General features: G+C 44.3%; 1 protein-coding gene and 1 long non-coding RNA gene across 17 annotated transcripts in view; both read left to right on the forward strand.

The window, feature by feature from the left end:
* The window catches only part of LOC117195992 (uncharacterized), a 38,790-nt gene extending 27,165 nt beyond the window's left edge, over window positions 1-11,625 (forward strand). For 6 of the 12 annotated variants that reach the window (XR_007476979.1, XR_007476981.1, XR_004475951.2 and 3 more), the window contains 4 exons: window positions 1,290-1,403; window positions 3,127-3,931; window positions 5,733-5,782; window positions 9,912-11,624. This is a non-coding gene — a long non-coding RNA (uncharacterized LOC117195992). Of the gene's footprint in view, window positions 1-1,289; window positions 1,404-3,126; window positions 4,204-5,732; window positions 5,783-9,911 lie in introns of all 12 variants that reach the window. The other 6 variants (XR_007476985.1, XR_007476986.1, XR_004475962.2 and 3 more) reach the window with 4 other exon arrangements.
* A 2,785-nt stretch (window positions 11,626-14,410) lies between these two features.
* The window catches only part of ARHGAP10 (Rho GTPase activating protein 10), a 325,463-nt gene continuing 314,428 nt past the window's right edge, over window positions 14,411-25,445 (forward strand). For 3 of the 5 annotated variants that reach the window (XM_004263621.4, XM_049709070.1, XM_049709069.1), the window contains exon 1: window positions 14,412-14,820. In XM_004263621.4, coding sequence (XP_004263669.1) covers window positions 14,667-14,820 — 154 coding nt within the window. In that variant the 5' untranslated portion in view covers window positions 14,412-14,666. Of the gene's footprint in view, window positions 14,821-25,445 lie in introns of all 5 variants that reach the window. The other 2 variants (XR_007476997.1, XM_033402919.2) reach the window with 1 other exon arrangement.

The following is a 25,445-nucleotide window of genomic DNA, read 5'->3' on the forward strand; positions in this document are numbered from 1 at the left end:
AGGAAGGACTTGAGGGCAGAGAGGATCCTCACCTCGCTTCCAGCAGGCCTCACTAGGCGACTGAGACATTGCTTCCCACCCTCCAGGTTAGTGAGCATCCAGCACTTTCCTGAGCACCCCCAGCCCCCAAAGCACACAGGAGTGGCTGAGAGACGGATGGCAGAAGAGGAGGGGCCTAGTGTTCAGGACAAAGCTGGCAGAGGTGGGTGCAGACATGGGACAGCAAGGGAAAGAAGCTGACAACCAGACCAGGGAATTGCCCAGCTCAGCGGATCCTGAGCCAGGGGCCTTTGAGGTCAATACAACAGAAAAGAGAAGGAAAATGGAGAGGGGGAAAACCCCTGTACTGACTGAGTTTAAATCTGTAAATTGCAAAGTTTACATAAAAGGTTAAGTCTTAGGCTCTTAAGGGGAAAGGGGACTCAGCAACTAAGTATAGTAATAAGAACATAAAGAGCCCAAGAAATTCATGTTTAATACAATAATGAATATTTACCCTTCTTTAGTGAAGCCCTTTTAATTTGCAGGATGTATCTAGGTGCCAAAAAACAGCTATTCAGCTTGCTTGGAGTTAATTATCTGTGTGGCTCTGATGACTGTATATTGGCAAACAAGTGCTCCTTTTACCTCTCTGTGATTGTAGATATCACTGAAGTAGCCCCTACCTATATAGAGGCTGCAGATCTATTAATTTTGCCATTATCAAAGGATGAGATGCTTGAGCTGGAATATGTCCATTTTTTAATCAATGAAATATTTACTCCCTATTTTGTGCAAAGTGTAATTTTAAAATTGTCACTAAGAAAACAAGCACCTAGACCTTAGGATGGTTTTCTTGAAACATCTGCCAAAGAATTACAATCCTTAAACTGAGAACCATAGTGTAAATTGAGAGAGAGAAATTCTACTTTAGATTTGACTAAATATCTAGGAGCAAATGATTTTCTCTTTGTTCACACTCTTTTTTTTTTTTAAATGCTATAGTGTCTGAGTTTCACCCCATCAGCACCACATTTTGTTTTTGTTTTTAATTAATTAATTTATTTGGCCGTGTCGGGTCTTAGTTGCCGCAGGCAGGATCTACACGGTGGCTTCTCTCCAGTTGTGGCGCGCAGGCTCTAGAGCACGCAGGCTTAGTTGCCCCGTGGCATGTGGGATCTGATTTTCCAGACCAGGGGTCGAACCCACATCCCCTGCATTGGAAGGCAGATTCTTAACCACTGGACCGCCAGGGAAGTCCTGAGGCTTTTTGTTGATGTCATTAACATTCAGATTTTTTAATTTGCTAGACGTATGCGGTGTACAGACTCAGCTCGCCTATGGAGATGACCAAAATGGGCATTCCTAGCCTACTTACACCCAATCCAAGTAAGGCTGGAGCTGATTTCCTTGTTTTGATACTGGTAAGAAGCTCCTGTTTTACATTAGTAATTTCTCCCTCTCTCTCTCCCTAGAAAACAAAGGAATTTTAGTTTGTTCACAAAGAATGCCAAAATAGTCTGAAAAAGAAAGAAAGCCTTAAGCTCATAAGCACATAATCAGATCTTCCTGCCTTTCATGGGGACTGTTGTTTGGTAAATTCTGCTTTATGTTCTAGAAGAACTAAGTGGTGGTGTTCTCACACAATTCTAGTTTTGCAACAAAGTCCGATAAAATGTCATGTTCTCAGTATTCAATATGTGGCTTTTTAAGGGCAGTCTCCTTGCCTTATGTCAAAACCAACTGATGAAACAAAGGAATGTGCTGAAGCCAGCCTATTTTATTGCATACCTGACACCTTTTGTGGTTGACTTTATTACTTGATTCATGAAAAAAATCTGCAAGCTTGGCTTTCAGGTCATTTCTGATAGTCTTGTGGTTTCTTCTGTTGTTACTTACAAGCTTTGTATTTTGCTTTTCAGTAGTTTGTTTTACTTTTCAGTGAAAATGAGTTGGTAGCTTGAATGGCACCTATGCTTCAGTTATGCAAAGAATAAAGAGAGATGACTTCTTAGACTTCTTAATCGTATTAATGTGTTCTCGAGGAAGATGACTGAGGCTGAATGGAACAGAAAGGCAGTTGTGAATGTAGAGTTTCTTTTTTTCTTTTGATCACTTCATTCCGTAAGTAACAAGAAACCCATGAAACATAAAATTCTAAAAACTAACTTTTAAGCTCAATGTTTAAAAACCAACTTGTAAATTAGAAACTGGATATTAGTCACCAAGCATGCCAAGCAACTTATTTCTTGCACTTGTAACTCCTTTTTTCAAACAGGTTAAAAACTGATAAGAAGCTTGGGAAACTCTTATCAGTCATTGCAAAAAATAGCTTAACCCATCCTAATCTGGCAAGATTTAAAAGGCCTAAATTCCTTAAAGTTTTAGGGGATTTATTTATTTTTTCTATTCGCTGTGTGCAGAATAAGAATCATTTGTGTTACAGTAAATTCAGATTTAAATATCTTCCTATTCATGTGATATACTCTATGAGGGCATTTCCAGCCTATAAAATAGATCGTTGCTTAAACTGATGCTGTAAAACATTGCAGGAAGTACAGGTTAGAATTTGCACATTTGCTCCTAGTTTGTGAATTCCAAGCAGGTCTGCTAATGGGAAGGAGCGGCTCTTCCATGGCTGTGTAGCTCTAGATCACGTCCACCTGGGTCTGTTTCCTAGGGACGACTGCCACTGATATTTTGGTGCATATTCTTCCTGTCTTTTCCTCTCTTCATATACTTTTTTTTTTTTTCTTGTTACACGGGCCTCTCACTGTTGTGGCCTCTCCCGCCGTGGAGCACAGACTCCGGACGCGCAGGCTCAGCGGCCATGGCTCACGGGCCCAGCCGCTCCGTGGCACGTGGGATCCTCCCGGACCGGGGCACGAACCCGTGTCCCCTAAATCGGCAGGCGGACTCTCAACCACTGCGCCACCATATACATTTTTTAATTTGCAAAATTAATCCCAGTATACTTGCTAGTTTGTAATCTTTTTTCATTAACAGTCTTATTAATTAAAAAAAATGGTTAACCATGTCAGATAATCCATCATTTGCTATAATGTAATTTATTAAACTACAGTTGACCCTTGATAACGCAGGTTTGAACTGTGCAGGTCCACTTATATGCAGAATTTTTTCAAACAGGAAATACTACAGTACAACCTGATCCGCTGTTTGTTGAATCCAAGGATGCAGAACCGTGGCTGTGGAGGAAATAACGGATGTGGAGGTACCACTCCTGAGGAGAGTTGACAATATGTTATACTCAAATCTTCTACTGCGAGGAGGGTCAGCGACCCGAACCCCCTTAGTTATTCAAGGTCAACTCTTCTCTCCTATTGTTATACACTTAGATTATTTCCAGTTTTTACCTATTGTAAATATTGTTGTGACTAGCATCCTTGAACTTAAATCTTTGGGCATATCCTAATTATTTACTATAGATAAATTCCTAAAAGTAATATTATTGGGTCAAAAGACAAATATTTTTAAATAGTCACATGTGCTATTACCACCCTAAGATAACCACTGCCAACAATTTGATGCATATCTTTAGTCTTTTAAAAAATGAATATGTATGTGCATGAATATACATTTTTTTGGCGGGGGGAAGTTGTTACTGTGTTATGTATAGGAGGGGATGTACTGAAGAATTGTAAGCAGAGGAATGATATGATCTGTTTTTGTTTGTTTGTTTGTTTTGCCGCGCCACTCAGCTTGCAGGATCTTAGTTTCCCAACCATGGATCGAACCTGGGTCCCGGCAGTGAAGGTGCCAAGTCCTAATCACTGGACCACCAGGGAATTCCTGATTTTCATTTTAGAAGGATCACCCTGGCTGCCCCGTTAAAGATAGACTGCAGTGAACAAGAGCAGAGGCAGAGCCCAGGGCGGAGTCGACAGGTCCGAGCGGCTTGCAGCAGAGGGCAGCATGGAGGGAGTGAATGGAGGTCAGATTCTGGATATCTTTTTTGCAGGAAGTCAGACTGAATGTGCAGTACGAGAGAAAAAAAGCAGTGCAGATTAACTCCAAGTTCTGGAGGCCTGAGCAATTGGAAGGATGACACTGACGTCAAGTGACAGGGGAAAAAGGCTGTAGGTGGAGCAGGCTTGGCGAGAGGGAAGAACAGGAATTTCATTTGGAGAGAGTGTTTGAGGCGTCTAGTAGGTATCCAAGTGGAGAGGTCCAGTGGGCTGCTGAATACGACTTTCGAGTTCTGGGGTGAGTAGCTGTTGGAAATATACACTTGGGAATCATTGGCATATAGATGATATTAAAAGCCAGGAGACTGGGTGAGGTTACCAAGGGAGTGAGTACAGACCAAGAGAAGAGGAACTAGACTAGAGAGGGGGAGTAGGGCAACATGAAAGCACTTACTCTGCACCAGGCACTGTTCTGTGTGCTTTGCATAGATTATAGGGTGACTCGTTTATCTCCAAATAAACTCAGTGAGAGGGGACGATTGTTATCCCCATTTTACAGAGAAGGAATCTGAGGCATAGAAAGATTGTCAGTAAAACAATAACTACTTCCTATTATGAACTGATGAAATAAGTTTTAACTCTCTTTTTCAATAATGCAAACTTATTTTGAAATAAATCATGTGAACTTTTTCTGCACAGACTTTACCCATCATGTCTCAAAAATCTTCGCAATTATACATTTTAGTTATACTTTAAAGAATCAGCATGACTAATCTGTTCAAAGGTGCTTTTCTTTTCAGCTGACAACACATTCTAGGGTGGAATATTGAGGAGAGACCAATAAAAAAAAAGCTTATGTTCAAAAAGGAGAAAAGGAGAGCCATATTTAGTGTTCGATATTTCTTAAGGACATTTTTCTTGCTTACATGTGTCTCTTCCTCAATAATCATGCATTTTCTAATTATATTTGAAGATGGGAGAGGCAAGTTAATAAAGGGAAATTGTCATCATTCCTACCACCTCACCCTATAACATAATCAGAATATCTCAACGGGACAGTTTCTAAGGCCATAGTTACTCTTAACAGAAATGTACAAAAGACAGGGAAAGACAAAAAGCACTATGGTGGGTTAATCATTACAGAAGGCTTCGAGAAAAAAATCTTTGAAATTGTCCCCTTGGTACCCTGGAGATTCTTACATCTTGGGACAAGGATGCAGATGAATGAGCTCGCAGTGTGCTTTTCCACCTTCTCCTCTTCTCTGGGAAAAGGGTTATTGTGAAAGGGGAGGTGGGTAGGAGAACTTGCAAAATAGCTTTTCAGACAGATCAATTTTAGGAAGAAGAACAAATGGAAATTGGGGATCTGGAAATAAAATTTTCCCTGCCAACAGTGCTTCTTGGAAAATTTCGACATACTTTTGGGGGTTCCTGTAAGTCAAATTGAAGATGATTGTCTTAATTCCAATAGGGAAGAAATAAAGAACGATATCTTAAAAAACCAGAAGCAGCTGCAGAGGCATTCCTCTACTGAGCTCAAAATATGAGCTAATGGATAATGTTTATATTTACCTAAATACCAGAGAGCAGCACATTATTTACGCATGACCCTTAAGTAACAATATCAGGAAAAGCAGATGCAGAATGAGCTTAGAGATGTGAGAAATAGTAGAAAACCAAAAAGGGTCCTTTTAAGGTCATGTTCATAGCAAGAACAAAAACACAAAGACTCTGGGGAAAGATGATGTAATGTTAAAAAGATAACAGAGAAAGCAGAACTAACCAAAGTCTCTTTTTCTCCATTCTTCTCTCAATAATTACCTTCAGATGGAAAGGGGAAACGAGTTATGGTACGACAGAACCTAAATTCAAGAAAGGTAAGAAATAGGAGGAGATATTTTTTAAAGTTAGTTATTTTAATGAGCTTATTTTTATGCCCAGATACATTGTATCCTGAGATATTTAGAGAACTTGTAATTGTAATCATGCAACCATGGTTAACAATCTTAGAAAATAATTTTATGAACAGAAAGTCAACTGCATTCATTAAGTCAAAACTGTCAAACTAACCTTACATCTAGGAACTTACTACTCAACTTACGAACGAAGGTTTATATTTTTTTTTTCATTTAATATTATATTGGAGCAGTTCACCAGTATTCCTCATTAAACATTCTACTGTACTATAATTCTAAATAGCTAAATAATGCTCAATTATATGAATATACCCTAAATTACATAACCAATCCCCCATGGTCCACTGTTTCACATTTTTAGCTTTTAAAAACCATGCTGGGGTTATGATAATTTTACAGAAAATTTTGTAAATTATTTTTTAAATTTTAGGTCAAATACCCAGAAAAGGAATAAATGAATCAAAGGGCTTCATATTTCAAAGGCCTTTTTTAGTACCAAAATTGCCTCCAGAAAGAAGTACGTATTTATATTCTCAATAACAACATATGAATGCCTATTTTTCCAACCCTTATCATTATTGGAAGATTTTGATAGAAAAAAAGTTTTCGGTGATTTTTTAAAGATTTTTTTGATGTGGACCGATTTAAGATCTTTGTTGAATTTGTTACAGTATTGTTTCTGTATCATGTTTTGGTTTTTTGGCCACGAGGCATGTGGGATCTTAGCTCCCTGACCAGGGATTGAACCCTCACCCCCTGCATTGGAAGGTGAAGTCTTAACCACTGGGCCACCAGGGAAGTCCCTGGGGATTTTTTAATTGTGGCAAAATATACGTAATATGTAAAATTTACCACTTTCACCATTTTTAAGTGTACAGTTCAAGTAGCATTGAGTACATTCACAATGTTGTATAACCATCATAACTATCTATTTCCAGAATTTTGTCATCATACCAAACAGAATCTTTGTACCCATTAAACAAAGAAAAACTTTAAAATAATTTTAAAAAATATTGCCCTTCTTTTGCTATATGTTATTCAATCCCATTAGCGATAGTCTTCCCCCTTCCTAAGATCTTGGAATTCTTCTGTGTTAGTCAGAATAGGACAAGCTATACTGTGGTAACAATCAACTCCAAAATCTTGTGGCTTACCCAACAAGGCTTTATTTCTCACTCAAGTTACATAATCTATGCCAGTCAGTGAGTATATCTGCTTCTCAGTCTCTCAGAAGTTCAGGCTAATAGAGGCCCAATCATTTCATTGCTTCGTCTTTTGGAACACGAGGACTTCGTGGTTACTAAGCCAGGGCAAGAAAGTGCAGTAGAGCCTTGTACCAGCAATTAAATGCCTCAGGCTGGAGACAACACATGTCTTGACTTGTTTCTCCAGTGTGTGCCATAGGCTACTAGGTTCCCCTCTCAGAATATAAAAGGGTATGTAACTGTTTTCTCTTCTAGCTCAGCCACATAACCAATTCCAAGTGCCCTACAATTTCCCTGAAGGTCCATTGCCTTCTAGTACCAATCTAGGTATCTACTGCTTCTTGGGTTGCAAGGAAAAACAAAAAGATTCTGGCAACTTAAGCCAAAAGGCATTTCATTGGAAGAATGTGGGGTGCTAAAGGAAGCCTGAAGAACCAGCCTGGGAACTAGAAGCTGGGTAGCCTTCCAGGCAGCAGGTCTCTTTTGACACTCTCGGCTGGACAGATGAACTGTTTCTCCTGTCAGTGCTTTACCGGGCGCAGGAGTCAAAGTCCAGTTGGCTGAGGGTAGGTCACGTGCTCAGCCTTTGGCAGCGGCAGGCCTGAGAGGAGGGATTAACAGAAGGAACCTCCAGGGATCTCTGGACTCCCCAGTGTGAGGCAGGCACACGCATTTTACCGAGACTCCATGCTTTGCGGGAAAATGATTACTCAGGTGGAAATCATTGTGCTCTGGGGAAGTGGGAGTGAAGGTAAAATGCCAGTGTCCACCACTGAGAGCTAAAGCACGATCATATTAATAGCATCAAAGTCCGTGAACCCATGAGTCTGCTGAGTTGATATGTGCTGATTTGTTTTGCTATTTTCAATTACTAGATTGGTTCTTTTTTTTCCCCTCTGTAACGAATAGCCCGAGGCATATACATCTAAAAAAATTAGCTTCTTAGGACAAATTGCCAGGTCTGGAATTATTCCATCAAAAGATATGAGTATTTATACGTGTTCATTTTTTATTTTACTGAAGTGACCATGGACTCTGAGAATATGTCCCTAGTCATGGCAGATGGGGTTTCTAGTGACAGGATAATTGCCTGGTTGAAGGTCATCCTACGGAAACCTCTCTCTGGGTCATGCCAGGGGCATCTGGGCTACTGGGAAAAACATACTCTTCAGAGCTCTTCTCTTTCCTTCGACATTTGTTTTATATCCATTGCTATCTGGATAAAATAAACTGCAGCGTCACTGCTTAGGTCAGTCGATCCACATGTTATAGGAAAGAGGGTAGCATTTGCCTGAGGGACCCATAGGCACTGGGCGTGCCTGCTGATATACATCAGCAAATATAAGCTGGGGCACCCAGCTCCCTTTTCTCCACGCCAGGTCTCTCCAAAAGTTGAGGGCAGGGGAAGCAGTGATTGCACGAGGACAGGGCACACCACCTGGGGAGGGTACCGCTTGTGTGCCTTGACCTACATTTTAAGCCAGGTTCTTCTAACTCCAAACTTGAAAAGATAAGAGTCCCAGATTTTTCAGAGGATTTTAACTTAAATGAGAGAGAATTGGAAAATCCCTCCCGCTTCCCTGCCCACACACTCATTCCCAATTCCCCCACCCTAGCTTCACTGGAAACATCCCCTTCTCAGCCAGACCACCAGGGTGGCTAGACCAAGCGGCAGTGAACTTTGTTTTGTAATTATCCCTGTGTCAGCTTATTCCCCATGGCTGGAGCATATTAGATGGTAAACGCCTTGAGATTAGGGACTGTCTGACCTTAGTACTCCCTGCAGGACTCTCCACAGTAGCTTGCCCACTCCAGGTATGCAATCAGTATTTGCTGACTGAATATCCTTAGGAAAGTGGAGTAGTTCTAGAACTTCCTTGGGGTTCCAAACTCTTCCAAGTTATGATGTCTAGGAGTGTTGGGAAAGGGAGCTCTCCCTAGAAGCAGTCAGGGAACCCTGGAGGGGTTCTGAAACCCACGCTTAGTGTTCTGTTTTTTTTTTTTTCTTTGTTTTTTTAGTTTTGGCCACACAGTGTGGCTTGCAGGATCTTAGTTCCCCAACCAGGGATGGAACCCACGCCCCCTGCATTGGAAGCGTAGAGTCTTAACCATTGGACCATCAGGGAAGTCCCTCACACTTAGTGTTCTTCAGCAAAGAAATGAGTCTTGTGCAGAAGCAGGTGGGATGGGCCCTCACTCCGTCTTCGGGGGCTGTATCTCAGCCTGTGGTGCTCCAGCCACAGAGCCTTTTTCAGTTTCCTGTTCTAGTTCTTTGACAACACTTTCCCTGGGAACACGTCTTCCCTCTCCACGTCACATCCTTTTCACCTCTACCCATTAACTCCTCATCCCACAGATATCAGCTCAATTGTCAGTTCCTCAGTGACGTCTCAGAATAGGCCAAATTCCCATTTAACACCTGTGCGGCTCTTCCCTAGCACTTATCAGGATTTTCAATTACTATTTACATTTGTGTTTGTAATTATCTGATACGTGCTTTCTCTCTGACTGGAGACTCTTGCTTCATGAGGGCATGAATTGTGCTTGTTTTGTTTGCTGTTGTCTTCCTGGTTCTAGCACACCGCCGGGCATGTATATAATGGGAGAACAGTTACTGTTAGAGGCACAAGTAACAATTTCTCTACACCACATGGGTTTACTCTCTGCAATCCTGGGAGACACAGAGTGTATTAGGGTTCTCTAGAGAAACGTCATCAACTAACAGGAGATAATATATATTTCTATCTGTATATCAATAGCTATCTAGATATCATCATATTGATATTGATATATATGAGAGAGAGAGAGAGATTGAGATTTACTATAGGAATTGGCTCATGCAATAATTATGGAGGTTAAGAAGTCTCACAATCTGTCATTTGCAGGCTGAAGAACCAGGAAAGCATTGGTGTAAATCCCAGTCCAAGTCTGAAGCCAGAGAACAAGTAGCACCAACGTCCAAGGGCAGAGGAAGATGGATGTCCCGGATTAAGAAGAGACAGAGGGAACTTATCCTTCCTCTGCCTTTTCTATTCAGGCCCTCAGTGGATAGGCTGATGCCCACCTGCATTGGTGAGGGTGATCTTTTTCACTCAGTCTACTGATTCAAATGCTAATCTCCTCTGGAAACATCCTCCTAGACACACCCAGAAATAATGTTTACCATCTCTCTGGGCACCCCTTAGCCCAATCAAATTGACACACAAGAGTAACCATCACACAGAGATTCTGGCTTGACCCTCAGTAGAGCTTATGCAATGTGGTGCTCTCAGAATAGAATTTCTCAAATTGCATTACCCAGATTACTAGTTCATGAACTCTTAATAGGGTTCTGTGAAGGAAAAAATTTCTTTTAAAAATATAGATGTAATGAAAATGTCAAACACGCTTGGACAGCTATTTATTCTGTGATAATTTATCTTTAAGAAAACATACACTCCAAACTGCTACCATTGGGTATGTATGGGGAGGAGGTTTTTCCGCTCTCCCCTCTTTATACGTTTCTGTTATAATGTATCTAAACCTAATTCTAACTGACTCACAGCCTGAAACAGATCCAAAGATAATGTTCAGTGGAATCCATATTTGACTTTACAGGTAGCAACTTTGTGACTCATCAGGGAAAGACAATATTGTATGTAGTGGAACCTACATAAAGGGAAGGTTTCATCTGAGTTAACATCTAGACTGGAACCTGACCAACTTTTTTTTTTTTTTTTTTATGCGGTACACAGGCCTCTCACTGTTGTGGCCTCTCCCATTGTGGAGCACAGGCTCCGGACGCGCAGGCTCAGCGGCCACGGCTCACGGGCCCAGCCGCTCTGCGGGACATGGGATCTTCCCGGACCAGGGCACGAACTCGCGTCCCCTGCATCGGCAGGCGGACCCTCAACCACTGCGCCACCAGGGAAGCCCTGACCAACTTTTATTGATTCAAATCCTTAACTCATCCAGGCACTGATGAGTGCCCACCTGACAAACTGACATGCATACTTGAATATCTCCCAGGCATCTTAAGCCTAATGAGTCTGAAACTGAAACTGATATTGCCCATCCCAGTCACCACCACCACATGGACTCCTTATGCCCTGTTTTCTTTGCAGTCAGTGTTCAGTAGAGTTCATAGCTGTCTACCTAACTTATCATGCCAGGAGCCTGGGGCCATCTTTGACACCTCCTTCCTCATTTCTATATCCAGGTCTTTGTCAAGTCCCAGAATCTCCCTCTAAAATACATTTGGATCTATTACTCTCTGTCTCCACTGTCACTTGGAGGGTGAAGCTGTACCATTTTTTGCCCAGACAACTCCAAAAGCCTTCCCTCTGGATTCCCATTCCCTATGCAGCACCTGGAGAGAAAACACAAACCAGATCACGATACCACCATACTGAAACCTCTTCAAAGGCTCCCGATAGCATTAGGATACAATCCCAAACCCTACTGTTGACAAAAACAATCAATAAACAATCTACAGTAGGAATAGAAAAGAGTTTCATTTGAGCCAAACTGAGGACTATAGCCCAGAAGACAGTCTCTCAGATAACTCTGAGGAACTGCTCCAGAGAAGCATGGTTTTCAGTGCAGTTTTATGTCTTGTCAGAACAAAGAACATCACATAAATCATGGATACATTCCTTCAAGTTAAAAAAAAAAAAAAAAAAACCCAAACAAACCAGATCATCGCGAACGCAGTGAGTTAGTGTGGCCTTGGCCCCTGGGAAGGGAGTCTTATCATCGAATGAGTTCCAGCACTGGTGTCCCAGAAAGGGAGGCATTGAATCTTTATTTTTAACATGGACATTCTTATCTTCTGGTCAATGCAGCCTTTTCTTTAAAAATTAAAGCAGATGTACAATGTATGTTTGATAAGCTACAAACAGGCTATTTTAGCATAAAATTTGAGTTAACTCATGTATAACCCAGTAAGACTTCCCCATACCTCCATACGTGGAAATTTCTTTCATCACTATATATGGCCTGTGAGGCTCCACCAGATCTGACCCCTGCTGACCCTCCACCACCCAGCATTGTCATAGTTTCTCTCACTCACTAGGCTTGAGCCTCCTGACCCCCTCTTTTAGTCTCTGGAATGTACCAGACTCTTTCCCATCCCAGGGGCTTGCACAGGCTGCTTCCCTGCCTGGATTCCTCTGCTCCCCCCCCCCCCCCCCCCCCCCCCCCCGCCTATTTAATGGTCACGCCCTACTGATTCTTCTGGTCACTGTTTAATGACACCTTCAATGAGGGCTTCTTTTTTTTAAATATTTATTTATTTATTATTTTTGGCTGTGTTGGGTCTTCGTTTCTGTGCAAGGGCTTCCTCTAGTTGCGGCAAGCGGGGGCCACTCTTCATCGCGGTGCGCGGGCCTCTCACTATCGCGGCCTCTCTCGTTGCGGAGCACAGGCTCCAGACGCGCAGGCTCAGTAGTTGTGGCTCACGGGCCCAGTTGCTCCGCGGCATGTGGGATCTTCCCAGACCAGACTCGAACCCGGGTCCCTTGCATTGGCAGGCAGATTCTCAACCACTGCGCCACCAGGGAAGCCCTAATGAGGCCTTCTTAACCCCACTCCCAATTTATATTCGGACACTTCATACTGAATATTATATGTGGTGTTTTGTGGCTGGCTTCTTTCACTTAGCATAATGTTTTTAAGGTTCATCACGTTGTAGCATGCATCAGTACTTCATTCCTTTTTATTGTAGATGAATTATTCTGTTGTATGGATACGCACATTTTGTTTATCCACTCATCAGCTGGTGGACATTTGGGTTGAGCCCACTTCTTGGCTATTATGAACAATGCTACCAAGAACAAGCATTTGTGTGGACATATGTTTTCATTTCTCTTGGGTATATGCCTAGGGAGTGGAGTTGCCGGCTCATATGCTAATTTCATGTTTAACACTTTGGGGAAGTGACAGCGGCCCCTCTTTATGAGGAAAGGTCTAGGATTTTGCCCAGAGGGTCGCATGCCTGTCAGTGTTTGGTTGTTTTGCAAGGCCCTCACTGTTTACACCCTTCCTGTTCCTGAGTGTCTTTCCCCCTTTCATTTGCCTCTTTTATTTTCTGCTCTGTAGACTCCAGCCCCCCAGCTGATTGTAGCCGGAACCAGGCTTTTCAACGGGTAAAAGTTATTTGTAAAACATTTTGAACTCTCTGGAGGATGGCCATTAAAGTAATAATGTTTATCTGTGGGCTAGCCACTCACAGCGCTGTTTTGTAACGAAAATCTTATTGAGTAGGAGGCTTATTTAACTTGTTTCTGAGGGTTACAGCCCTACAACCTGCCATCCAGAGCCTCAATGACCCTACTCCGAGTTTGAACGTTTTAAAGAATCACTTTGAAGTCGCTTGGTGACATTATTAGTGAACCTATATATGTAAACATATGTTGTGAGCCTGTAAAAATGTATGTAGAGTTCCTGGTGTGTGCCTGGCACATAATAATTGCTTAATAAACTGTTAGCTGCTAATTACTAAAAGTTACTCTAATGAACAATCGGGTTCTTTGAGGTAAGGCTTTCAATCATTTAAAATGTCTTAACATTTTGGGGACACATTTGAGTTGTTTCAGGACACATGGAATAGTACCCTTGTTCCATCTACCCTGACAAATTCTCCTTTGATCCCCGCCTCGCGAAAACCACAGAGAACCTGGCATTCGTTGTCAGGTGGTTATACTTAGCATAATAAAGATCGACTCTACCTACCCAGGCAAATTTAATTTGCTGAATACAACAGAACCCTTCCGTGGTTTAGATACCTTCTCCCCTCCCCCCAAGTCGTTCAGTGTGGATACACAGAAGAGTATGCTGCCCGGCCCATAAGAAAATGCACCCTACCCCTAAAAAGCTTTCAATCTAAAGCGGAGATTTACACGCATTTTACTTTAGATGGGGATCGAGAGTGGGGAAGAAAGAGCCATGAATGCGAGTCCATTCACAGCTCAGGGTCCGTCCCGGTTCCATGAGATAGTTGTCCATCGTTTCCCCTAGCAAGCCAGACCTGAGTTAAGTCGCCCGGCTGCGGGGATTTACAGATGCTCTGAAGACGCCCCTTCCTGGCCCCGGTCAAGTTCCCCGCTTCGGGGAGCCGACAGTGAGTCACCCCGAAGAAGGGCGCTAAGAAAAGGGGAGGCGCCCGCGCCCGGAGGAGAGCCGCGGGGCGAAATTCTAGATCTAGGAAGCCTCGGAAGGAAGAGGAGGGGCCACTGCGCGTGGGAAGAGAAGAGGCGTCTGGGGGGAGGAAGGGAGGGAAGGGAGAGAAGGAAGGAGGAAGGCGGAGGAGAGAGAAGGGGGCGAGCGGCTAGCGCGGGAGGGGGCTGGGCGGGAGGCGCCGGGGCGGGGCGGGCTCGCGCCTCCGGGAGGGCGTGCGGCGCGGGGGCCGGGCGGGGCGGGGCCGCGGCGCCCGAGTTTAGGCGGGGGCTGCCGGGATCGGAGCTCCGCCGGGATCTGAGCGCCGCATTCTCGCTCGCCTCGGCGGCGCTGCTCAGCGCGGCCGGGCTCACCTCCGCAAGGCATGTCTGCGCTGCTCTCAACGCGCGCCTGGGACTGCTAGCTTCTCCGGCGCTTCCTGCGCGCGGGGCCCCGCACCTGGTACCGAAGCCCGGCTCGCGCTGTACTCGCGGACCGCCGACGTCATGGGGCTGCAGCCCCTGGAGTTCAGCGACTGCTACCTCGATAGCCCGTGGTTCCGGGAGAGGATCCGCGCCCACGAAGCGGAGCTGGAGAGGACCAACAAGTTCATCAAAGAGCTCATCAAGGACGGCAAGAACCTCATCGCGGCGACCAAAAGTAAGTGGGGGCGCGGGCGGGCTGCGGCGTGGCGAGGCCGGGAGGAGCCTCTCCCGGAGGGAGACCGACCGTCTGGTGCCCGGGGCCGGCAGCCGAAGGATCTGGAGATTGATCCGGGACCCGGAGGCCCCGGGGTCGTTCCTCCGCGGCTCCCCGAGCAGCCAGGGGCGAGTCCCCTTTCCCGTCCCTGCCCTGCGCGGCGGCCGGAGCCGGGAGCCGTGCGTGCGAGCGCGCCGCCCGCCAGCCCCGCTGCTCCGACCCGGCTCCTTGTGTTCCCCGCTGGACCCCCCCGGGGCAGGTTCTTTTACCCCCTAGAGCTTATCAGTGTCTCTCCCGAAACAGACACATAAGTTTCACGGGTCTTGTCAAGTTCTTTTGAGAGATCACGAGACTGGGAATTCTTTGAAAACCTGCTGGGTGTTGAATTGTTCAGAAGGCCCTTAAGCCGTACGCTTTCCGTGTCATTTTCGGATCGCCTGCGACAGTCTCGTCCCGGGTCCCTTACTGTGCTCAACCCGAAAGTCCACCTGGCGTTGTGCTGCCTTCCGCACATTCCTTCCCTCCTCCTGCGCCGAGGACGGTTCAAAGATTGGGGCTTGTGAGGCTGTGCAGACAGCCTGCCCTCCGGCCCAAGCGAGCACTGCCTGCAAAGAGGGAATTTCACCCCGGTCAAGCTTAATGCTTTCCTCCCCTCTTTTCCTCCATCTTTTAACTCGGAAGTGGCCACACAGGAGAACACAATTAATTAGTTGACTATCTGAAGAGTCTTTCTAGGAGGGAGGGGGCCTGAAATTCGTGTTGAAACACTGAGTTGGCTGGAAATGGGGAGACATTAGCTTGAGTGAGGAGCTGCGCAGCCTGACCACACCTGTAACCCATAGCCGGTTCTGAGGAAGCCTGTGAGTGCTCCCTTTTCCCAATTAAAAAGACCTACCCGTATAGCAGACTGGGAAAAATGCCCCGTGTCATCCCTCCCCCGCTTTTGCATTAAAGAAGATGAAAACATACTGAACAGACTGTCTCAGGTACCCAGCCCAGTGCCTATTTGTTGAATGAATGAGTTGAAAGAAATACGTCTTCATGGGTAGAATTCAGTGAGCCAGCTCTGTAATTTTGGAAGCACATCCCACGACTTCTCTGGATGTTGTCCGTGGTTTCTTTTGCCTCTGTGACCTCTTTGGTGTTGCAAAACGAGGACTGGGAATCACTTTGTTTGGGACATGTGATTGGTGGGCATATTTGGTTGGTGGCTCTCCAGTGCCTTGGCATTGGGTATGTGTGTTGGGATGGAGGTGGGGAGGGGCTGTAAATATGTAGGAGTGAGTGGAGAAAGGAGGAGAGAAGGGTATGCGGTGCCTGTGTGTGTGTGTGTGTGTGTGTGTGTGTGTGTGTGTGCGCGCGCGCGCGCACGTGCATGCACATGCGTGTGGGTATGTGTGTGTAGTGAACATCTCCCTCTGTAGTTTGGTCTTAACTAGCGTCACTGGGTAGGGGAGTGCCCCTTCTCTCTTACTGGCTGTAGCAGCTCCCTCTGGGACATGGGGCATGAGGAGGGAGGCTTTGGTGTGGAGAGAGGTAGATGGCAAAGCCAGTTTGGCCACTGGTAGAAAGCTATTTATGTGACTGCATATTCGCTCTTCTGCCAACAGGACACATGCCCGGTGTTCCAGCAGCAGCTAGTGCATCTGGGGGGCCAGCTGTCAGCCTTCCCCTCCAGAATGTAGACTTTCTTGAGTTTACGAATTGGCTCCTTACTCCTTTTGATTCTTGTCCTTTACCATAGGAAACATAATTTATGCTCAAAGAAAATACCTTTTCTCGTTGTGTGTAATTACCTTAAATTCTTTTCCAGAGGAGGATAGAGATACAGCTTTAGCTCACACGCTTGTGGCAAGTTAGGGGGACCTGGCCTTTGCCCAGCTTGCCCCGTACGTAAAGTTGACGTCCAGCTCCTATCAAGACTAAGAGCCCTGGACGTAAGTCAGGACACCTGGGTGTAATTAGCCTTCACTGTTAGAGCCTGGCTACAGGACAATTGGGCAGGTCATTTTTGTGTTCAGTTTTTCTTCTCCTACTTCTCAGAGGCATCAGTAAGATTCTGCAGTGTTTGGAAATGGCGTGATTAGGTCATTTGAAATTGCAGTCTAGGTCAGTCGTTGGCCTAACCAGTTGAGCTTTTCTATAACATCTGAGAAAAGCTCAAGAGGTCGAGGCAGGACCTGAGACCGAGGGGGAGCTACAGAAAGGAACAATCAGCTAGGTCAGACTGATTATATTTTCAGATGTTTTGCGCTTTGTTTTGCGCATTTTCAGAATTGCGTGTTTAAGTGATTTCTGCTTTTAATTGCCCTGTAAGATGCCTCCTCCATGCGCTAAATACATGTTGGATTTATATAACTTTGATGTCTTGGTGCTTTAGTTTTGTTTTTAAATTTCTTAGTCGTTGGGGAATGCGTAATCTCTGAAAATTATGAAAACATCCCTGCTACATTTCTAAATACACAACTGACGACCATATTGTTACTTCCGTGTAGAATGTCTTGATGCTTTGACTAATCTGCAGATATTTAAAGAAGTTGGAGGTGACTTCTGTGGGACCTGAAAGTTTATTGCTGAGTTCAATTATGTAGCGATCAGCAAATATTTCGCATCTACAGTTTGTTAAATATTGGGCTTGAGACACAAAGAGGAAAGAAGTTAGAGGCCCTTGTCCTTGAGGTTATTGTCCTATAGTTGAATTCAGTTCAATCTAGGAACATGTTTGAACTGCTGCATGCATTGTGCTAAGTTCTTGAAGAAGTGAAGGATACACAGACACACATTAAAAGATTCAGAAGATTCAGTGGCAAGGTTTCTAACTTTGACAGAAACAAGAGTATGTTGTAGGTTAGACTGGAAGTTTGGGGACTCATTGGTGTTTTAAGGAAGGGATAGAACCTTGTAGAACCCTGTCAGATTGGAAACAGCTGAGAAGAAACCAGCGGGCCCCCCGCCCTCCCACCACCGTGTCTGAAGAGGATGAGAAGACCAGTTTGGCTGGAATGGTGATGATTTCATTTGGGGGAGTAGAATGAGATTCATGGAAAGGTCAGTTTCAGATTGTGGAAGCCATAAAAGTGGGCTTGGAATGTGGGCTTTATCCTGTGGAGAATCACTGACATAATGGGAAAGAGATGGTTTAGAGGCTGTGTATGGTATCTGTCTGTGTGTCAGGTGATTTTTGGAGATAGCAGTGGGGCTGGGGAGGGGCTGCGGAGCGCAGAGTCTGGGACCACTGATTTATGTGGTGGATTTGGAGATCATTCACTCAGTTCAGTGGAGTCTTTGTTTAAATGGTTTTATTAGCCCTTTTTCTTTTTTCACTCCTTTCCTAGAATAATCAGTGTCTTCTTTCAATACAGTTTAAACTTTTGTGAGCCTTTCATAGGATGTCTATGTAGTTGCAGATGCTTATGATTCGTAGAAATGCATAGTCTGTTTACCAGAAACAGCAATAAGCTATATATACTTTTCTCATACATTTTACAATTAGGTGTTCTTTTTCTTTTTTAATTTATTTAATTTATTTTAATTTTTGGCTGCGTTGAGTCTTCGTTGCTGCACGTGGGCTTTCTCTAGTTGCAGAGAGTGGGGGCTACTCTTCATTGCAGTGCTTGGGCTTCATTGCGGTGGCTTCTTTTGTTGCAGAGCACGGGCTCTAGGCGCATGAGCTTCAGTAGTTGTGGCCCGTGGGCTCTAGAGCTGGCGGCTCAGTAGTTGTGGCTTAGTTGCTCTGCGGCATGTGGGATCTTCCCGGACCAGGGCTCGAACCCGTGTGCCCTGCATTGGCAGGCAGATTCTTAACCATTGCACCACCAGGGAAGCCCCAATTAGGCATTCTTGAAAGAATATGTTCTGTTCTAGAGAAGGAGAAGGATGTTAGTGGTGGCCAGGACCAGAACTTGAGTCTTTCAAGTCTTGGTGCTTCTTTAGGCCTTGATGTTTAATGATTTTTGCCTTGTTTTTCTCAGGACAACATAAAAGTTCCCTTTTGCTGTCTTTGTATTTATTGTTCCAGAAACATGGTTCACGTGGTAATTCCTTTTGGAAAAATTTCCCAGGTTGCTCTTGCATGGAAACATAGGGAGATTCGGAAGACTTAAAAGAATTTCACTTTGTAAACTTCAGCCTTGGTCTCCTTATCTGTGAAATGGGACTGTTGCATATAGCCTTGAGGATTGAACCACATGTGCCAAAGTGTTTTTATTTTTATTTTTTTTGTGGTACGCGGGCCTCTCACTGTTGTGGCCTCTCCTGTTGCGGAGCACAGGCTCCAGACGCACAGGCTCAGCGGCCATGGCTCACGGGCCCAGCCGCTCCGCGGCATGTGGGATCTTCCCAGACCGTGTCACGAACCTGTGTCCCCTGCATCGGCAGGCGGACTCTCAACCACTGCGCCACCAGGGAAGCCCCCAAAATGTTTTTAAAACACAAGTGTGAAGCGGTTGTGTAGGCTTTATTGTTTGCCCAGCTAATATTTTTTTCTGACAATCCAAATTTTGTTCAGGTATCTACACTCTTTCCCAAGTGACTCATAGAAAGGTGATTAGGTATAATTCTGATTAGTCTGACTCAGTCGTTCTCAGTCCCGAGCATGGCTGACCGTTAGAATCACCTGGGGAGCTGTAAAAACCATGCAGTTGGGATTGAGAAACACTGAACTCTAACAACTCAGCAGGGTAAACCTATTTTCTGGGCTGGTAATTGGATAAATGAGGATGTATCTCAGTTCTGACCAGTGAGACATGATAGGAAGTCTGCTGGAGACTTTGGGAAAGGTTTTCTTTTGTGTGAGAGGAGACTTGTAAAAAGGGTTCTAGACTCTTCTGTGATGTCTGGTTGTGTTGCCTGGAGCTGCTCCTGCCATCTTGGGACGGTGAGTGGAGCTCAAGGTAAGGACCATTGGAGCAGAGAGGTAACTGAATCTGGGTTTTCGGTGTGGTCATGGAAGCCACAGATGGTTCTGTGCCTGAAGCCTACCTCTGCATAGCTTGTTAAATGACATAAGCCAGTTTGAGTTGGGTTTTCTGCTACTTTACACCCTAATTTTGTGGGGTTTTTTTGACTGCACCACGCGGCTTGTGGGATCTTAGTTCCCCCACCAGAGATTGAACCCGGGTCCTCGGCAGTGAAAGCGCAGAGTCCTAACCACTGGACTTCCAGGGAATTTCCAACACCCTAATTTTGATGGAGAGATATAATTGTAAATTTTGGGCTGATGTTTCGGTTAAGTGGAAGTTAGAGAGGCATGGAAGTGAAATGCTATTTAAATTACAAATATACTTTTACCCCAGATGGACAAGAAGACTCATCAATATTCTTTGCCCCAAAGAAATTACTGTGGACCCCCTACATTTCAGGGCATCACTTGGGGGTAAGTCTTCAGCTCTCACGTGGGGTCTTACTAATGGGCTGGTCTCTAAAGCTAATGTGGATTTGCTGTGAACAGATTTCCCATCTGGCTGGAACTGGGCTGTGGACCCAGAAGGGCTCTAAAAGCTTTCATTGCGTTACTCTCTGCAGGTGGTCCGTGTCTCCATTTAGAGTAGTTCCAATTGAGGGCCCTCCACCAGCCGACCCTGTCTGTATGGCACGTTTGCTGGGTCTGTGAGTCATCTGCTGTTGTGAGTGTTCCTGCCACATTGCCTTTTCCCTGCCCTCCCATCTACCGGGGTTCCTTTGACCACCTCCTCTTCACTCTGTTTTTGAGGCGGGGGGACCAGGAGCATTGTGGACTTCTGGAAGAGGGAGAAGGCCCAGGAGGAGGGCATTTTTGTGTTTTAATGTTTAACGTGGCTGATGAGACAGTGTAGTAGAGAAGATTAAGAGCGTGCTAAGGCGCTGCCTTTCATTCACGCTGGAAGCCTCAGGCACGTTGCTTAACTTTTCTGTATCTGTGTTGTCCAACAGAAAATGGAGATAATGATACTGTCTGCCCTGTAGGGTTGCCAGTTGGGTTGAATGAGTTCATACGTGTAAAGCATTTCAAATACGCCCTCAAACGTGAGCAATCCTGATGTTCTAAATTGCAGGTATATGTTTTAATATGCAGGCCCTTTTCTTGCCTGAAAGAGGGTTGCTCTGGCCCAGCGGCTAGCGTCTCACTTTTTAGCACTCATTACCCCTGAGAATGTATTTGTCCAAATCATCGTGACCAGTGACCAAGAAGAAAGACAAAGTGGTCAAAGTCTGGTAAGGCTTCGAAAGTTTAAATGTAGCTCAGTATGCTGGAAAATCTGGCAGGTAAGTGGATGAATCAAAGCTAAGTGGTATCTTGGGAAAATACGTCCCAGAATTTGTTTCTGAGTCACAAAGATCTGAAGATGATGTGGAAGGTGTCACTAAGAATGTTGGAAATCTAGCTCAGCCGTCTGCAGCTGAGACTTGAACAGGCCTCTCATTCAGGGGATTGCTAAGAAAGCCAAAGAAGGCGGGGAGAGCTCTGACCAAGGAACTGGGATGACATCGTCAGAGGCTGGAACCTGCAGATACTTAAAATTGCAGTGATGCCTTTAGAAGGTATTCACTTTAGTGTTTAACTTGCAGGAGACCCTAACAACCTACTGGACAGTGCTTGTATTTGCTGTGGGAAATCTACCAGGAGAAACACAAGGCAGCCAGAGACTGCCCAAAAGAGTTGTTACGTAATCCTCCTATTTTCTGCAAAACGATACTCAGAGTCTCCTGGACAGATTCCCAAAGAAGCTGTTTTGAATTCTGACTCCAATAGCTATTTATCACCTTATAATTTTGTGTTTTTTGGGGAGGCAAGAATTATGAAGGAGGTAAAAATATTGGGTAGTCAGCTAGGTTACCGTAAGTCATGCTTAAGGTGATTGCTAACTGTATGTGGCAGTGAATAGGTCAAGTGTTTACATCTGACCATAGTAACATCTGGTGTCTTTTCTCACTTTTTAAAAGTTTGATGTTAGAAACGTAGCTATGAACACATTGCTTTATGGGATTCAGTATGGTCTTGCATTGCCTTTGATTCTACATCTTGTTTAGAGAAAACTCATTTAGTCAGGTTGGCTTTCCTTCAGGATTTGTAGGAGAGTGTTTAGAAATTTGTAGATAATAATTCTGATTAAGGGTGTCTTGGATGTTTTACTAGGTTACTTTTTAAAAAAATATTTTATTTCCTTCGTGGCACAGATCAGTATTTTATCTTATTTTAAAATTTTATTTGTTTTGGCTGCATTGGGTCTTCGTTGCTGCACGGGAGCTTTCTTTAGTTGCAGCGAGCGGGGGCTACTCTTTGTTGTGGTGCATGGGCTTCTCACTGCGGTGGCTTCTCTTGTTGTGGGCTCTAGGTGTGCGGACTTCAATAGTTGTGGTGCGCAGGCTAAGTAGTTGTGGCACGTGGGCTCAGTAGTTGTGGCTCGCAGGCTCTAGAGTGCAGGCTCAGTAGTTGTGGTGAACGGGCTTAGTTGCTCTGCGGCATGTGGGATCTTCCTGGACCAGGGATCAAACCAATGTCCCCTGCACTGGCAGGTGGATTCTTAACCACTGCGCCACCAGGGAAGTCCCTACTAGGTTACTTTTTTTTTTTTTTTTTTTTTGCGGTACGCGGGCCTCTCACTGTTGTGGCCTCTCCCGTTGCGGAGCACAGGCTCCGAACGCGCAGGCTCAGCGGCCATGGCTCACGGGCCCAGCCACTCTGCAGCATGTGGGATCTTCCCAGACCGGGGCACGAACCCATGTCCCCTGCATCGGCAGGCGGACTCTCAACCACTGCGCCACCAGGGAAGCCCTAGGTTACTTTTAATGGAATTACATTTCAGAGACAAATAGGCAATCACAAACTACAATCGAAAAATGTTATTTAAAATGTATATGTTAATGATTTTAATAATAGCTAATTTTTATTTTTATTTTAAATAAATTATTTATTTACTTTTGGCTGTGTTGGTTCTTCGTTGCTGTGCTCAGGCTTTCTCTAGTTGTGGAGAGTGGGGGCTACTCTTCGTTGCGGTGGGCAGGCTTCTCATCGTGGTGGCTTCTCTTATTGCGGAGCACGGGCTCTAGGCGCGCGGGCTCAGTAGTTGTGGCTCACGGGCTTAGTTGCTCTGTGGCATGTGGGATCTTCCCGGACCAGGGCTCAAACCTGTGTCCCCTGCATTGGCAGGTGGATTCTTAACCACTGCGCCACCAAGAAAGTCCCAGCTAACTTTTATTAAGCATTTACAGTTTGCTTTACTTCGTGGTAAATTCTATTATTTAATGTGAAGACTTCCTTATTGAGGTATGTTGTTATTTACCCCATGTTACAGATTTGGAAACTGAATTTAGAGAGGTTAGCAGCTTGTTCCAGTCACACAGTTTGTCAGTGGTGGAGCTGGAACGAAAACCCACATTTGTCTGACTGCAAAACCCTTAACCACAACAGTAAGCTGTCCCTGTAAAGAGATGTAAGTGCGTTCTTCTGTTAGGGGAAGTTATTATGATAAATCCTGGTTATCTGGCAAGTGTGTACATTTCACAGTCTGGTTAGGAGAGACTATTCTTGTTAGCTCAGCCCAAGGACCATGATTTAAAATTTAAGGCCACCTGGGATGGTTACTGTAAATAAAACTGATTATTAATTTGTGCAGTAAGTGTAGATATTCAGAGATTGGGTTGATTTAGGATGAATTACTAGATGCAGACGTCCACTCAAAAAAGTATGATTTCCTTCCTTCAGTCTCTCTCCCTGTCTCTCTCTCTTTTTTTCTTTTTTAGTTCCCCAACCACAGATCAAACCCATGCCCCCTGCAGTGGAAGCATGGAGTCTTAACTGCTGGACCGCCAGGGAAGTCCCCTCTCTTCCTGTCTCTTAATCTTCATCTCTCCCCCTCTCTTAGTGTCTCTTTTACTCTCCATCCCTCATCCCACCCTTTAGAAGAGTAAATTTTAATTTTGTTTTCGTAATTTCGTATTAGGCTTTTTCCTCTACAGAAAATTTGAGTTGTTTTAGAACTATAAACCAATACAAAGAATCTCATGATCATCTCTGTATTTGCCTCTCAGCTTAGAAATAAAAGCTTCCTGTCTGCCTCTTCCCAATGGCACCCTTTCTAATAGAGAACCTGTTCTTTTCCCCAAGAGGTGCAACTGTCTCAAATCTGGTGTATATTATTCCCAGACATTTTAATACATCTGTACACATTCCTGAATAATAGATAGTATGTTTTGCATGGTTTTAGACTTTAATGGATTCATATACTATTTTTTTTTCTGCAGTTTCTTTTCTTCCCTCAAGATACTTGTGAGATTTATCCATGTGGACACATGTAGCTCAATTTCATTGAGTTCAACCTCTTTTTCCTACAGGTGGCATTTGAAAAGACTTGGTTAATTGATGGTATGTAGATGTTATATAAAGAACTTAAGATGTTTTATGATGTACCTTATTTCCATGCATTTTTGGATTGTGAAACAATATAGAGAGTTTATTCAATATAAAAGCCTTATAATTAATTTTATAAACTTTAAAACACTAGCTTTGACAACAATCTATAGATAACGAATCCATAAATTTTAAAGACATTTAATAAAAGTTCTGTTTGATATTTAACGTTATCAGCTTGGCATGGATAATCAGACCAAACGAGTTTAACTTTCAGGATTGGAAGAAATAAGTGGTCTGAGTCACAAAAAATCTTCAAGGGCCTTTTTGCCTCATTGAAATGAGATTTCCAGTGTTAGCATATAGAGAAGAAAGTGATATCTTCATAGACACAGTGCTAGTGAAGCACTCTGGAAGCCGTCAGTCTAGATAGGTCAGATGAGCATGACTTTTAGGCAGGGATTGGTTAGTATTTTGTGATAGGCTTCTATGCAAACAGCCTGTTGATTGAATTACCCTAATGTAGGAACATAATTTATAGACTTGCCAAGGGGATGCTTTTGTAATGCGAAAGCCTTGACACCCTTCTCTTTAAACAAACAAGCAGGCACACTGAAAAACCCCTGACGCTTTACATTCGAAGGGCAGGCATCTCTCTAAGGCCCAGGATCTGCTGGGACCACTGCTGGATGCTAGGCCTGCCTCCCTGGTCAGACCAGAATTTCCTCCCTGTGTTTCCTGAGGAAGCTGTTAATCCTATGCCACTAGATATTTCAACGGGGAGTATGGGTTCTTCTTCGTTGCCCGGTTCACCGCAGGCACTGTCTGCCCTTGGGTCCCGAGGTCCCATCATCGTCTGGTAGTGAGTCATGATGAGGTGTGTGACTGGAGGAAAAATCAGTTTGGCTGGGAGATGTCACCTCTGGTCTGAATGCTGGATATATTTAAGACTCTCTTAAAAAAAATTTTTTTTTTTTTTGATCTTTGACTATAAAGTTAGCTGCTTCACTTATTAGGTGACCTTGGGCAAGTTACTGAAACCGTCAGTGGCTAATTTTCTGTTTCTTTGTTAGTAAAATGGAGATACTAAGAACTCTGTCTCAAGGGGTAGTGGTATTTAATCCTCATGTTACTTACTAGGAGATCTTAGAACTCTCCCTGGCCCATGGTAGGTGCTGTAATTATCATCATTATCACCACCACCATCATCGTTGTGGGAAGAGCACTGTCCTGGCTTCCTTTGGTTGAATTTGAGTAC

This window comes from Orcinus orca, chromosome 4, assembly GCF_937001465.1.
Source record: "Orcinus orca chromosome 4, mOrcOrc1.1, whole genome shotgun sequence".
Taxonomy (NCBI): domain Eukaryota; kingdom Metazoa; phylum Chordata; class Mammalia; order Artiodactyla; family Delphinidae; genus Orcinus; species Orcinus orca.